This window comes from Cyclopterus lumpus, chromosome 13 (assembly GCF_009769545.1).
Source record: "Cyclopterus lumpus isolate fCycLum1 chromosome 13, fCycLum1.pri, whole genome shotgun sequence".
Classification (NCBI taxonomy): Eukaryota; Metazoa; Chordata; class Actinopteri; order Perciformes; family Cyclopteridae; genus Cyclopterus; species Cyclopterus lumpus.
Window position 1 is genome coordinate 19,123,039 of NC_046978.1, and position 14,997 is coordinate 19,138,035.

The 14,997-nt window shown below is 46.8% G+C and overlaps 3 protein-coding genes across 3 annotated transcripts in view; 1 reads left to right on the forward strand and 2 right to left on the reverse strand.

Moving 5' to 3' along the window:
• Positions 1-5,734, reverse strand: part of dhrs13b.2 (dehydrogenase/reductase (SDR family) member 13b.2) — a 5,754-nt gene extending 20 nt beyond the window's left edge. The window contains exons 1-8 of the mRNA XM_034549228.1: positions 5,579-5,734; positions 4,376-4,552; positions 4,036-4,305; positions 2,270-2,599; positions 1,280-1,627; positions 1,088-1,180; positions 777-793; positions 1-651 (exon numbers count right to left, since the gene is read on the reverse strand). The exon at positions 1-651 is cut by the window's left edge and continues 20 nt beyond it. Coding sequence (XP_034405119.1) covers positions 637-651; positions 777-793; positions 1,088-1,180; positions 1,280-1,627; positions 2,270-2,599; positions 4,036-4,305; positions 4,376-4,552; positions 5,579-5,624 — 1,296 coding nt within the window. The 5' untranslated portion in view covers positions 5,625-5,734 and the 3' untranslated portion in view covers positions 1-636. The remainder of the gene's footprint in view (positions 652-776; positions 794-1,087; positions 1,181-1,279; positions 1,628-2,269; positions 2,600-4,035; positions 4,306-4,375; positions 4,553-5,578) is intronic.
• A 740-nt stretch (positions 5,735-6,474) lies between these two features.
• On the forward strand, positions 6,475-11,137 carry gemin4 (gem (nuclear organelle) associated protein 4). Its single transcript, XM_034548619.1, has 6 exons — positions 6,475-6,660; positions 7,176-9,173; positions 9,455-9,611; positions 9,690-9,960; positions 10,044-10,697; positions 10,788-11,137. Exons 1-6 carry the CDS (start codon positions 6,639-6,641, stop codon positions 11,007-11,009), a joined length of 3,324 nt encoding a protein of 1,107 aa, XP_034404510.1. The 5' UTR covers positions 6,475-6,638; the 3' UTR covers positions 11,010-11,137.
• Positions 11,138-11,320: 183 nt separating this feature from the next.
• LOC117741534 (TLC domain-containing protein 3A-like) lies at positions 11,321-13,719 on the reverse strand. The gene is made up of 5 exons (XM_034548620.1): positions 13,393-13,719; positions 12,403-12,486; positions 12,102-12,321; positions 11,928-12,023; positions 11,321-11,829 (listed from the first exon to the last, which is right to left on the reverse strand). Exons 1-5 carry the CDS (start codon positions 13,512-13,514, stop codon positions 11,533-11,535), a joined length of 819 nt encoding a protein of 272 aa, XP_034404511.1. The 5' UTR covers positions 13,515-13,719; the 3' UTR covers positions 11,321-11,532.
• Between the last annotated feature and the right edge of the window lie 1,278 nt (positions 13,720-14,997).

The window sequence follows — 14,997 nt, forward strand, 5'->3', positions numbered from 1 at the left end:
ATTTCAAATCACCTGAACACACTCGATTACATCTTCAAAGTTTGGCTTCCTTTTTTGTTTTTTACAAAAAATGTCCCCATTAAAGATTTCTTCAACTTTTTCTAACTTCCGATTGTTAAAAACTTTTTTTTCTAAGGAAAACAAACATAAACAAAAAGACTTAACAACATAAACTGGGCTGTAAATATCAGTTCGTAATGAGCCAGTTAAAATAAATATTCTGCTTTTCGCCCTTCACTTACATTAAGAAATCCATATTTAAATGATCGTATAAAGTTGAGGTGGTTGTTTATTTATGTTAATTCTCATTCAAATTTAGATGAAAAACAACGCGTTTAAATTCACGAGATATTTACATTATTGTTTGTATAATTTTAAGCGTGTGGAAGTTCATCGGAGGCCCAGCAGGTGGCGCGCTGAGTGTGGAGTGATGTTCATCCAGAATAATTTACTTTACAACATCAAGTTGTTGTTGTTTTTCAGCATGAGCCAAATCAAAGCAACAACAACAACAACAAAACCTGCATTCAGTTTCATAGAAACCCCCAAAAAATCACCTTGAAACAAAAAAATCTGAGACGTTTTAAAACTAAAATGAGGACAGTCAGCCTCCCCTGGTGGTCTTCCTGAAGCAGCTCAGTAGGGCTTCTTCTACTCAGGACACACACACACACACACACACACACACACACACACACACACACACCAGAGAGATGAAATATAGGTTTGCATTCATGACATAAAGTTAAATCCTGTTAAATTTCTCATCATCTTACCTGCACTTGTTTTCTCCCTGCGGAAAAATAATAAACCATAATTACTTTCAGGCATCAACAGTCGACGACGACTTAATTAAATAATGAATGTGTGTTTAATTAATAAATGTTCTGCACTGGTCAGTATTTCTTCTTTTTACACTTAATACTTGTTATTCTATTCTTCATATATGTTTCATATTCTTCTATTTTACTCTATGTTGTAATCTCCTGTAATTTCCTTTCCGGATTAATAAAGAGAGTTCCATCTCTTCCTAATTCAAAGTGTTTCTGGTGCAGACAGAAGCTCAGAATTGACCCTTTGACCTCACCTGAGTTCAGGTGGCGCAGCAGCTTAAACAGGACGACCAGCAGCGCGGCGGCCACGAGGCCCAGCAGGAGGTTCCCCGTCCAGCCGCGGGGCTCTGAGCAGAGGAAACAAACGTGGAGGTCAGGAGGCGGGACGCGGTCCTCTGCCGCCGTCGTGTGGCAGCGGGCGGTACTGCAGCGACGTGCGCACTCACCCTCAACGGTCAGGAGGAAGCTCTTCTTGACGGGCACCCTCAGGGACTGGTGGGACACGCTGCACGTGTACCGCCTCCCCGAGTCCCGCGGAGACGCCTGGAGGTAGAAGAAGGCCGTCAGCGAGTAGGTCTTGTCTTGGTTGTGCTTGTGGCTGGACAGCAGGACGTTCTGGAGCACCTCGGGGAGCGGAGCGCCCACCCTTCTGCCCGCCACCGCCGGGTCCTCAACGTACCAGACCATCTCCACGTCCAGAGGGTGGTAGCCCTCCGCGTCGCAGGAAACCTTCTGCTCGCCGCCCTCCTGCAGCGAGAGGGCGGGTCCCACGTTCAGGGAGACGCGGGGAGGCTCTGAGGGGTTGTGACTCAAGTTATGAAGGATAGACTTCTATACAACCAGAGGAGTCGCCCCCTGGTGGTCAGTAAAGAGAATGCAGCTTTGACACATGAAGGATAGACTTCTATACAACCAGAGGAGTCGCCCCCTGGTGGTCAGGAGAGAGAATGCAGCTTTAACACATGAAGCATAGACTTCTATACAACTAGAGGAGTCGCCCCCTGGTGGTCAGTAAAGAGAATGCAGCTTTGACACATGAATGATAGACTTCTATACAACCAGAGGAGTCGCCCCCTGGTGGTCAGTAGAGAGAATGCAGCTTTAACACATGAAGCATAGACTTCTATACAACCAGAGGAGTCGCCCCCTGGTGGTCAGGAGAGAGAATGCAGCTTTGACACATGAAGGATAGACTTCTATACAACCAGAGGAGTCGCCCCCTGGTGGTCAGCAAAGAGAATGCAGCTTTGACACATGAATGATAGACTTCTATACAACCAGAGGAGTCGCCCCCTGGTGGTCAGTAGAGAGAATGCAGCTTTAACACATGAAGCATAGACTTCTATACAACCAGAGGAGTCGCCCCCTGGTGGTCAGGAGAGAGAATGCAGCTTTGACACATGAAGCATAGACTTCTGGATCAGGCTCTTCCTCACCTTCGATGTTCAGACTGATATCCAGACTGACGAACAGCGGAAGCACCGACACAGAACAAATGTACGTCCCTTCGCTCGTTATCTTGGCGAACGGGAGGCTGTAGGAGGCGTCGCCGCCCGCTAAGGCCCTCAGGCTGACGCCGGCACCCTCGCTCCGGCCCGTGTGGGCGGCGTGACTGAAGAGTCTGGTTCTCTCTCCGCGATGTTGCCGGTGCCACTCCACCGTCACGTTGGGTCCTCTGTGGTCGACGGCAAACTGGCAGTGGAGCTTTTGTTGGGAGCCCAGAGCGGCTCTCACCGATGGAGATTGGGTTTTAATGATCAAGGCAACTGTGGACGCAGAGACAGAGCGTTCACATGAGATGTGGGACTGAAGACAATCATGACTGTGATGATTATCAGTTAATTCTCAAGCCTCAAAAGAATATAGTTGGAGCAAAAATTTGCCAACTTAACTTACAATACATTTTCTTTATCCTCAAATAATTCAAATGAAAGACAATGGACCTCATTCAAGATCTTCTTTGTTTGTACCGTGTGTCGTGGTGTAAACAGGCCTGAATTACACAGTTAAACCATCAACGTGTGAAAAGAAAGTTTTACTGCCGATCGTTATCGGCTGATAATCGGTAAATATATGTGATCTGGAAATCAGCGGTTTTGCTTTTTTAATCACCAATCTCTCATTTCAATGTTTTTAATACTAATACGTTTAAATACTTTTTATATTTTATACACTTTATTCTATTTCTACTCCGTCTGTATATATAATATTCTTCTTGTTTTTACTCTTTATCTTATTTCTGTTTACTGTTTATTATACTACTTGTTTTTTACTGATTACTGTGAGCAATGCTGCCGTAATCCTGTAATTTCCCCACTGAGGGACTAATAAAGGATTATTTTATTTTATCTTATCTCTTTTGAAATCAGCAGCTGAGCTAGTTGCGTTAGCTGAGCTAGTTGCGTTAGCAGAGCTAGTTGCGTTAGCAGAGCTAGTTGCGTTAGCTGAGCTAGTTGCGTTAGTAGAGCTAGTTGCGTTAGTAGAGCTAATTGCGTTAGTAGAGCTAATTGCGTTAGCAGAGCTAGTTGCGTTAGCAGAGCTAGTTGCGTTAGCAGAGCTAGTTGCGTTAGATGAGCTAGTTGTGTTAGCAGGGCTAGTTGCGTTAGTAGAGCTAGTTGCGTTAGCAGAGCTAGTTGCGTTAGATGAGCTAGTTGTGTTAGCAGGGCTAGTTGCGTTAGTAGAGCTAGTTGCGTTAGCAGAGCTAGTTGCGTTAGCAGAGCTAGTTGCGTTAGTAGAGCTAGTTGCGTTAGCAGAGCTAGTTGCGTTAGATGAGCTAGTTGCGTTAGATGAGCTAGTTGCGTTAGATGAGCTAGTTGTGTTAGCAGGGCTAGTTGCGTTAGTAGAGCTAGTTGCGTTAGCAGAGCTAGTTGCATTAGTAGAGCTAGTTGCGTTAGCAGAGCTAGTTGCGTTAGCTGAGCTAGTTGCGTTAGCAGAGCTAGTTGCGTTAGCTGAGCTAGTTGCGTTAGCTGAGCTAGTTGCGTTAGTAGAGCTAGTTGCGTTAGTAGAGCTAGTTGCATTAGCAGCACAGCTCACGGCTAACAAACGGAGGTTCCATTTATTTACGCTATGATGCGTTCAAGCTCTGTTCAGTGAAAACGAGTACTAGAAATGAGTGACGGTAACGTTACCGCTATGTGTTCGAATGTAATCTTGTAAAATGTAGTATTTCACACGCACCTCTGGGAGGAGTCTGTGGTCGTACCTGATGTGGTGAGAGTCTCTCCGTCCCCGATGGCGGGCCAGCTGTGGTAGTCCTGCTGCCCCATGGGGGGGTGGTCAGACGGGTGTCTGAGGAAGCCCGTGACCGTGAACAGGCCCCGGGCGTGTCTGAGGGTGCAACTGAACCAGCGGTTGTACCCCGGCCCCCCTTGGACCGGCCAGTGGAGGCCCTCGGTGCTGAACCGCCGCAGCTCGCAGTCCAGATGCTCCGCCTCCGCTCCCTCCAGGAACCGCCGCAGGTCCAACTTCGACCCTGGAGCAGAACGCGTTACTAACGCACGGCGAGACCCGTCCGCTACCTTCCCGCGAGACGCAGGACCTACCGGTGATCAGGAACGTGACGGCGCGGGGGCTGAGCGGAGCGGCTCCCGTCGGACCGAACTGCAGCACGGCCTCCCGGTGGAGGTGCTGAGTCTCGGTGTGACCGTCGGAGTTCACAAACACGCGCTCGTCCGTGAACTGACAAGGCAGCCATGACACCAGGTGGACACATGGCACACCTGAGAGGGACAGCATCGGTACAGTGAGGTGCAGTGTAGTACTACTGAGTATTACTGTAGTACAGGAACGTGTGGAGTACTGTCGGCTACTCTAGCAGAGTATATATAAGTTATAGAGTATACAGTATTTTGTTATTTTGTATGATCCCCATTAGAGCACATGAGGCTGCCTCGAGTTCCTGGATATAATACAGTAAAGTATTAGTGTAGTATAGTATAGTAAGGTATTAAGGAAATATAATACAGTAAAGTATTAGTGTAGTACAGTAAAGTATTAGTGTAGTATAGTACAGTAAAGTATTAGGGAAATATAATACAGTAAAGTATTAGTGTAGTATAGTATAGTAAAGTATTAAGGAAATATAATACAGTAAAGTATTAGTGTAGTATAGTATAGTAAAGTATTAGTGTAGTATAGTATAGTACAGTATTAGTGTAGTATAATACAGTACAGTATTAGTGTAGTATAGTACAGTAAAGTATTAGTGTAGTATAATACAGTACAGTATTAGTGTAGTATAGTATAGTAAAGTATTAGTGTAGTATAATACAGTAAAGTATTAGTGTAGTATAGTACAGTATTAGTGTAGTATAATACAGTAAAGTATTAGTGTAGTATAGTATAGTACAGTATTAGTGTAGTATAGTACAGTAAAGTATTAGTGTAGTATAGTACAGTAAAGTATTAGTGTAGTATAATACAGTAAAGTATTAGTGTAGTATAATACAGTATTAGTGTAGTATAATACAGTATTAGTGTAGTATAGTACAGTAAAGTATTAGTGTAGTATAATACAGTACAGTATTAGTGTAGTATAGTACAGTACAGTATTAGTGTAGTATAATACAGTAAAGTATTAGTGTAGTATAGTACAGTAAAGTATTAGTGTAGTATAATACAGTATTAGTGTAGTATAGTACAGTAAAGTACAGTAGTACATTATAGTACAGACCAGTACAGTGTAATGAAGTACAGAACAGAGCACTTTGGTAGTCGTCCTACACGACCTGTAACAAACAACTCACCTGCACACAGACACAAGTAGCCAAGTATCTTCAGCATCAGACTCATGATTATTGATTATTGATCCGTAGAAAGGCTTCTCCTCGTCGCGCTGTTCACCGTCTTGAGGACTTACTTTCACTTTCGTTTCGCCGCCTTCCGCTCGCCTGTCACGTGCGAGGCGGATGTTAAAGAACACACAACACCCGGTGTGTTGGAATGAGTGTGTGCTATAAATATGGTTTATACGTCATTTATAGGCGTCTATATGTTGTGTGTGATATACTGGTGCAGCGTTAATAATACGAGCTCTAAACTTCTTTACTTTTAGAGCACAGAAGAAGAAAAAAGAAAGAAAATAAATATGGAGCCAAATCCAGGCCGATGGTTGTGTTCGTTTGAAAAAAAAAAAAGTTCAATTTTTGGTGTTGAACATTGAAAAATTCAACAATGTATTCGAAATAAAAAATAACTGTATGAAAAGTTTTGTTGGTTTAAATATAATTTAGATTCAATTATGTTTTTTTTTCTCGAATAAAAATTATTTAAAAAAAATTTCAGAGCAGATTTTATATTTTCAACAACGATCTGAACCTGAAAAAAAAAGATTCGGAACTGTTGAAAAATAAAAAATATATATTTTATTTAAAAAAACAAAACATAACTGAATCTAAATGATATTTAAACCAACACAACTTGAATTTTCAGGTTAAAATCTTTCAGGATAAAACACTTCTATTTATTGTGGCTCCAGAAACATTCATAGCGTTATTTCATTAAGGAGTGAACGTTATTTAACAGGCGGGTTGGTTGTGGTTGTTTTTCCCCCCTGCCTGCAGTACCGCCTCCACCCTGCGGCGGCGCTGTGACGTCACCCCGGGTCCTTCTTGGTCCTTCTCTTAGACTCGTTGACGCGGAGCCGCGGCGGAAGCGCTTCATACGAAGTTGTTGACATGAGAACGCGTGAAAGCTGCTTTACGGGAAGCGACCTGGTTGAAAGACGTTTATTGCGCTTTATTGTTTAGTAGCAGCGAGTAGTTTAGTTTGATTGACAGATTACGCCGACAGTTATTAAATGACGCGATGACGTTGAAGATGAACAAAGGTAACGTGTGCATAATTTGTTTGTTGTTTACTCAACAAGTTAAACAAACATTGTTCTATTTATCTATTTCGACCGAAGATTGAAGTATTCTTATGCCAAATAAAAAATGGCTTCCGACAAATCCCATAATATGTTAAGAGATGTTCTGCCAGGTACTGATTTGTGCAAGTTTATGATGGTAATTATAATAAATTATTCAATTATTTGATCAGTAGATTATAGACTATGATGATAATTTATCATTCAATCAATTTAAAAACAAATTGACTGATTTCAGATTTTCAATCTTCAGAATATTGCTGCTTTCATTTGTGATATTTGATGGTAAAACAAACATCTTTTTAATTATTATTAATATCTTTTGGTTTTGGACTCTAAAATAATAATACAGAAATAACGGATTCATATAGAGAATAATCTGCATATTAATCCAGATTTGAAATTCAGTTTTCGTACACAGTTCCATTTGGCTGAATTTGTGCGTGAACCAATGAACTATAATTGTTCTCTTTCAGACTCGGCGGTTCTTCAAGGAGCTTTCCTCCTGGCTGATAAACGGTGCCTCCCCTCGTCCCTGTCCTCCCTCCAGAAGGCGGACTGGAGCCGGGTGGCACACCCGGTCCTGGAGGCCGTCGGAGAACTCTGTGGACGGGAGGACCCCGGCGGAGCGGCGGCCGCCGGCCGGATGAAGACGTTGGTGTGTTCCGTGTGGCTGAAGGTGCTGTGCGGGGAGACCGGAGAGGACGTGGAGACCGCCTGGAGGGAGAACCCTTTCTTCCCCCTCCAGCACGGCCTCCCCGCGGTCAACCGCGTTGTCCTGCTGGAGCTGGTGAAGTCGACGGCGGCCGCTCAGACGTTCGCCCGCCTCCTCTCGTGCCTTCCTCCGGCTCGCGTCTGCGCCGAGCTCGAGCGGTTGGTGCAACACGCGAGGAGCAGCCCCACCGGAGAGGACGACGTCCGGCTCTTCCTGGAGGTGTGGTGGGAGCTGTGGAAGGGCGGAGACGAGCAGGAAGCCGGCGGAGAGGAGGAGGAGGCGTTCGCCAGACAATTCGCTCGCCTCTCGTCCGAGCCTTCCAGTCTGTCCCCTCGGGGTGCCAAGAGGTTAAAGATCGACGCGGCGGATCCACCGGCGTCGCCGCCGACCTCCGACGTCCTTCATGTTCTCCTACATGCGCTTAAAGAGCTGAAGGACCACGTGTCGACACCGGACCTGTGCCTCCGGGCCCTCTCCGTTGCTCTCGACTCTCTCTACACGGCCTTCCTGACCGCCGGCGCGGCCGAACTTCCCACCGCAGAGAAGCTGCGCATCCTGTCCAAAGTGGTCGGCATCAGAGAGAACGGGGAGCAACTGAGCCCCGGGCTCATCCGGGAGGCTCAGAGGGACGCCCGGGCGTCTCGCGCGCCGTCGCGGTTTCAACCCGTTATGAACGTCGCCGACGCGTCGAGGATCATAACGGAACTCGCTCGGTCTTGGCGAAGCAGCGGGCTCCTGGACGTGTGCGCCGGCTCCGCGGCGAGCTGCTCGGCATTTAGGCTGGAGCAAAGTGTCCAGAGGGTCCTGGCCGCTCTGCGAGCCGACGATCAGGACGCCGAGAAGAACGCACTGAAGGAGTCGCTGGAGTCGCTGGCTTTCCCGGCGACGGAGAGCGACCCCGAGGTCAACATGAGGGTCGCCGCCGCCGTCATCCGTCACCGGCTGGAGGACTACCGGAGCTTCGCGCTGCTGTTCGCCAGCGAGAGGAGCTGGGCGGCGGCGTGCGGCGCCCTCTGGACGGACTGCCTGGAGGAGAACCGCGCCGCCTTCCAGCAGCTCGACGCCCTCATGGAACTGACCTCCGCCCTCGTGGGGAAACTCGGCGAGGGGAGCGCCGACGTGGGCCGCTGCAGGAAGCTGATGAAAGTGGTCGCGGACATCTTCTCCGCGCTTTCCCTGCGCGACAAGAACGCGGCGCTGACGGCCATGTTGAGGCTGTCCGGCAGGGGGTTCTTCGGGCGCCCCGTCCCCTCCGCCGTCACCGAGGGCTTCGAACAGGAGCTGAACATGGCCTTCAACTGCATCATCCAAGGGGCGGCGGCGACCACGCGGGGCAACCTGAACACGGCCGTCGCCTTGGTCGCCCGGGTCGCGTTCCAGAACCCGGAGGCGACGTTGAGGTCGTGTTGCCATTCGGCCGTTTTCAACAAAGGCGCCTTCTCCCTCATGGCTGACATCCTGCAGCAGCTGCCCGGACTGCGAGGACACGCGGCACGAAGAAGGGAGGAGGAGGAGGAGGAGGAGGAGGAGGATGACGAAGAGGAGGAGGACGAAGAAGAGGAGGAGGACGCGCTGCTCTGTGATTGTCTACGGGAGGCGATCGGGACCAAATCGCTGTCGGCCAATGAGAAGGAGCAGCTCCTCGAGTACCTGGGTCTCCTGATGACGCCGGTCGAGGGAGAAGAAGAGAGGAGGCGGAGCTTTCTGAGCCCTCAGGAGGTCGTGAACATCTTCGTCCTGCCGAACCTCTCCACGCCGGGTGAGCGTGCTCAGATGTTCATGATACTAATGCATCTCTTCCCAACCTCCAATGTTACGTAACTTTATTTAAACTGTTGTAATGTCATTTATTTGCTTTTGTTTTATTGCTTTTACTGTTTTAGTTTTTACCACGTGAAGGGCTCTTAAAAGCTTTCAACTATAGCTTCGTGAGATTGTATTGTGACATTTGATCATATTTATATTTGCTGCATTGGTTTATATATATATATTTATATATATCTCCACTCACGAGCTTTCGTGCCTTTGTTTTTCTTCCAGGTCGAGGCCCCGTTGACGTGGAACTGAGTCTGCAGCTCCTCCAGAGAGCGTTGTCTGTGGACGTCCAGGAAGCGGCCGCTCGTCCTCACTGGGTGTTGGACTGCTCTCCCTTCCCCCTCCTCTATGTTCTGGCTCAGCTGCAAGACCAGACTCTCAGGTGTGTAAGCTGCCGTCGATCCAGATCCGGAGTCTGTTTGTCTTGAGCTCAACCCGCATCCTTCCAAATCTCCGCCAGGTGTTGGGAGCAGCAGCCGGAGGACGGCGCCCCCCACTGGTCCATGGACACCAAGGAGCTGCTGGCGTCGGTGCTGACCACGCTGGGGCGGGCGGTGGGCGCCGAGGTGGCGGCGGCCCCCAGCCGCTGGTCCAGAGCTCTGTTCTGGCTCTACAGCAAAACGGGGGAGCTGGACTGGACCGTTCGGTTCCACCTGAAGGCCGTCTGGGGGGAACACTTTAAGAACGAGGTTCCCTCGTCTCTGCTGGCGGTGTGCGATCTGCCCGAGCAGGTAGGAACTGTGACGGTTTTAGGCTCCGCCCCTGCAACCAGCGCCCCTCCAGTCGTCACTGATGCATCTCTGTCTCTCTGCAGGAGTGGCTGGGCTCAGACCTGCCCCCGTACGGCCCGGGGACGGGCCTGTTGGCCTGGATGGAGTGCTGCGTCACGTCCGACTCCCTGCGGTCCGCCATGCTGTCCCGGCTCTCCCTGGACCGGCGCCGGCCCGACCACGTCGGCATGTTCAGCAAGGGCCTGCTGGTGGCTCTGACCCAGACCCTGCCCTGGTGCTCCGCCTCCCAGTGGACCCGGCTGCTGGGAGCCCTGAGGGAGCTGATCGCCTCGGGCCGCCTCTACGTGCCCTTCTCCCTGGAGTACGTGGACTACCTGCCCCTGCTGGACCTGAGGGGGTTTTCACAAGACCTCCGTCTGTCCGTCCTCCTGCTCCGGGTCCTCCAGCTGCTCTGCGGGTCCAGCTGCTCCCACTGGCTGTCGGCGGACGGCTGGGCCCACGTCGGCCGGCTGTACGCCCACGCGGTGAGGGAGATGATGACCTCGGTGAGAGCCAAGCTGCCTCTTCCTCCGACGGGCCCCGACGCGCCGAGAGACGCCGAGCCGCCGTCCAAAGACGTTCAGCAAGCGGGAGGCTCTCCTCTGAAGCCCAAGGAGGCGGAGGAGGTGCAGGCGGTTCCCTGCCAGGAGGTCCTTTTTGTACTAAGCCAGCTCTTCTGCCACGTTCAGCACATCCAGGTGAGAATGAACACCATGGCAACCAGCTAGAGTTCTAGATGTTCCTCTCCGTTTGAAAGAACATTCTCCATAATGTGTTGTCCCTCCCAGGTGATGATGCCAGGAGGCCAGTGTGAGGCGCTGTTCCTGTCCAGTCTGGAGATCCTCAGCCACTACGAGGCCGTCATGGCCGCCTTCCCCGACAGCAGCAGCCCGCTGGAGAGCGACAACACGCGGCACTTCTTCTCCACCATCACGGACAACCTGCAGAGCCAGGACATGAAGGCCGTCCTGCGCCAGAAGATCGCTCAGCTCGTGTCATCGGCGGCTTGAAGAGGAAATTTCTCTCTTTTTTTTGGGGGATTAGTAGAAAAAGATCCGACTCGTTTAAGTGTTTGTGGAAAGTGTCGCTGATGGTTATTCATCTGTATTCCACGAAAGAATAAAGGTTTTTGTCAAACGCTCCCTTTTTTTGAGCTTGCTGATAAAACTGTTGAAGTCAAACGCTGCACTACAAAGTGAAGGGTTTGGAATGTGAGTGAATAAAAAGACAATATGTCACAGCAAATATCTTTGAGTTGTCTCAGTAATATTTATTTATGCTCAGAACTTGAACCAGTTCAGAGTTTCTTGAAGAGAATTCATTTAAAGTTACTACAGTTTTATTTGCAATTGGTAAAGCTTTAAAATGTTGTCACAATTCACATAACGCAGTGCACAACAGGATTTGATTTTTTTTATATATATTTTAATAATAATAATATTCAAATTTTTGCATATTTCTATTTTATATATATATATACATTTTTTTTTTTTTAAATTATTATAATTACATAAAAAAAATATCTATCTGGTTTCAGTCCGCCTTCGGCCCGTCTTTGTCTCCGTCTCTCGGCCCTCCTTTCTGTCTCAGGTAGAGTCGGTTGGCTTTCCTCAGCAGCAGGCTGAACCAGTACACCTGGGGGGCCAGGATGGCCAGGTTACCCAGGTTGCAGTGCAGCGGCAGGTGGAGGGCCACTCGGTGAAGGGGAACCCCGAACTGCCGGCCGTACATCCAGTACATGAAGGGGAAGACCAAGAGCCGGCACGTGAAGAAGCTCAAGAGGACAGCGACGCCGTTGAGTCTGTACAGCCTGGTGTCATCAAGGCCCAGCTGAAAGGAAGAGGACCATTATATTTATTTTGTAGATCCACGTGCCTCCAAAGAGCTGTGTAAACACCCCCCCCCCCTCATTATAAGGTGTTGTTCACCTGGATGAAGATCTTTCCCATGGAGATGAACGGAGTGCTGAGCTCTGTGACGAAGAGGCAGCCGATGAAGAAATCTCCCAGTCCGCGTCTGAAAAACTACAAAACCAGACGCACACTAAATACATAAAACACCGTTCTATGAAAAGACACGTTGACAGCAACTCAAGACTCAACCACAGTGATGGGCAGGAAAACGAGCAGCAGCGCCAGGTGATGGACGACCATCATCCGGTCCTTAACGAGGAAGGCCTTCGCCGTCTGGAGAGAGTGGCCGCCGTATGACCCCGAGTGACCTCTGGCCCTCTGGACGTGGTAGTGGCTCAGGTACATGGCGTAGATGTCGTAGGCCATGTAGGGAGCGCCGAACAGGGCGAACCCGTTGGCCAGCCAGTGGCTGTACGGTGGAGGACGACCGAATTATTATTTAAAAACAACTTTAAATATTTAAATATGAATTCCAACGTGAGTCTCGGACCTGTCGGTCATGACGTCCCTGCAGTTGGTTACAACTGTGATCCCAGCTGCGGTAGCCAAACACGCATGGATGGAGGACACCAGCCTGAAGAAACAAGAGATTAATACAATATAATGCACAAACAAATAAACTGCAAAGACTGCCAAACTCAATGGAAATACATTATTTGGTGTCATAGATATACATGAAAGTTACTTTAAAAGCTACTTTAAAAGTTTTTTGCAGGGAACTTTTCTTTGTGTTGAGTCTAGTGCCCCCCTGTGGACGAAAGTAAAAGTGCACGCGACCAACAGACTCCCTTTGAAGAAGAAAAACCCTCTAATAGTCTAATTCAACAGCAACAGGGTCGGTTCAGTCATGGTATATATAGTATGTGATTAAAATGTTTAAAAAAAAAATAGTATAGTGTGTCGTCATATAGTTGTCAAACAATCATAGTATAGTATGCTTACTATATATATATATATATATATATATATATATATATATATATATATATATATATAATACATAACTATATATTATAAAAAACTGTAGTTTGCAGAAAGAAAAAAAAAGTAAGGTAATGACATTATCTTAAAGCATGTAACATAACTCACAGTATATATATATATTTTAGTTAGTAATTACATAAAGTAGTCTTGCCTGCATCATAAATATACATGAAAGTTACTTTAATTTTTTTTTCTTCTTTTTTGCAGGTAACTTTTTGTGTTGATTCTGGTGCCCCCTGTGGACGGGAGTGGAAGTGCACGCGACCACCAGACTCCCTTTGAAGAAAACCCTCTAATTCAACAGCAACAGGGTCGGTTCGGGTCGGTCCCGGTCCTGGTTTCTCGCGTGCCCCCCTCCCCCATACTACCACACAAACGGCAGAATAATCCGAGTAAAATTCTAACTTTATTTAAGAGTTTTTTTTATCAGATTATAGCCGAAAGTGAGGCGTTTTTTTTTCCTTCTTAAAAAGGGGGTTTTCTTTCCGCCGCGCACCTCTCGCTGACGCACACCACGTCGGCGTCACTCCAGCGCGTGAACGTGCGTCTCAGGAGAGTCCGGAAGCCGTAGAATAGCCCAGGAAACACCACGGCGCCGTAAGCCAAGGCGGAGAACATCGTCGTCCTCTGGGCGACCCGTTCTTCTTCTTCTTTTTCTCCTTCTCCTCCTTCTTCTTCTTCTTCCTGTTAGGCCGCCATGACGGTCAATAAAGGGCTGAACGGCTGCTGTCGGTTTAACGGCTGTAGCTCGCGCGCGTTTGACCGTTAGCGAACTTCGCAGCTATGTTGTTGTTGTTGGAGTACAGCGCATGCGCAGTAGAATCTGATCAACCCTTGCCGGAAAAAAAAACCTCACCAGACGGGCACTTTTTAAATTTGTTTTAAATTATATTTTTATTAAAATACTACAAATAAATGCTTTTTATTTTATTAATAAATGCTTTTTATTTGAAAACAGCCTCCCGAGTTAAACCCATCGGTTGTGTCAGGCCGCGGACGCCATTCCTTTTTCATTCTTAGCGTCCTCCGTCACACTGCGCATGTGCAGTACCTCCGGTTGAACCCCGTTCATATGACCAGGAAGAGCACGCTGCTTTTGAAGGGTTTCTGTCATGGCAGCTGGCATCCTCCAGATGTCACCGTGCAATAGCAGTTATTATGTCTGTCTAGAAAATATTTACTATTTACTATTTAGTATTCATTGCATATTTATAACACTGGTTTTAATCTTGTTTCTTTTTAGGCTACTATGTCTCTTGTTTGCACTTTACCCTCTGCTGCTGTAAAAGAGGCACTAATAAAGGATTATCTTATCTTATTTTAAATGGAACGCAAATACATTACTCTTAATCTCAGCGCTGCCGCCCGTCTTTATTGATTTATTTCTGTATAGTGTTGACAGACTAATACGTGTGTCCATGTTTGAACCGCTAGTTTAACCCAGAATGATGTCTACAACTTCATTCGTGTGTGTGTTGAAGTAAATCCTATAATTGGTTGGGAGATGTACATTTAAACAAACAGCAAATCAATGATTGACCTTAAGTAACATTTTGCATGCATGGAGATAAAACTGAGTTTGGATCAATAACTTTATTCTGACGTACAGAAATTCAGTCCGTCCAATTATATTGAGATATATTTCTGTCTGGACCAAAGTGGTGGACTTCGTCTTCCCCTCAGCTCTTTATTAATTCCCTTCTGATGTTGAGGGCCTAATATTTCATTAATAAGTACAATAAATACTAATATAGTATTTAATTTAAATGTTAAAAAAGAAAAAATCATAATATAGTGTGTCATCATATAGTTGTCAAACAATCATAGTATAGTATGCTTACTAAATATATATATATATATAATAAATAAATATATATTATAAAAAGCCGTAGTTTGTAGGAGAATGTAAAAGGTCATACAACACTGGTATTAAAGTAATAAATGCAAGTAAGGTAATGAAATAATCTTAAAGAATTTAAAATAACTCACAGTAATATATATATATATATATATAATGTCTTAAAAAGTAAAAAGCTAAAGTAGTATTGCGTGTCATACAAAAAAGTATAAAGTATATGTACAATAAATGTCCTAAATAGAG

Excerpts from the sequence above, each read along its gene's own strand:
- gemin4 (XM_034548619.1), top strand. The coding sequence starts at position 6,639 with ATGACGTTGAAGATGAACAAAG. Across the intron at positions 9,174-9,454 it reads GCCGAACCTCTCCACGCCGG|GTCGAGGCCCCGTTGACGTG; the intron begins GTGAGCGTGCTC and ends TTTTTCTTCCAG. Across the intron at positions 9,961-10,043 it reads TGTGCGATCTGCCCGAGCAG|GAGTGGCTGGGCTCAGACCT; the intron begins GTAGGAACTGTG and ends GTCTCTCTGCAG.
- LOC117741534 (XM_034548620.1), bottom strand. The coding sequence starts at position 13,514 with ATGTTCTCCGCCTTGGCTTACGGCGCCGTGGTGTTTCCTGGGCTATTC. Across the intron at positions 12,322-12,402 it reads AGGGACGTCATGACCGACAG|CCACTGGCTGGCCAACGGGT; the intron begins GTCCGAGACTCA and ends TCCACCGTACAG. Across the intron at positions 11,830-11,927 it reads TGGGAAAGATCTTCATCCAG|CTGGGCCTTGATGACACCAG; the intron begins GTGAACAACACC and ends TCTTCCTTTCAG.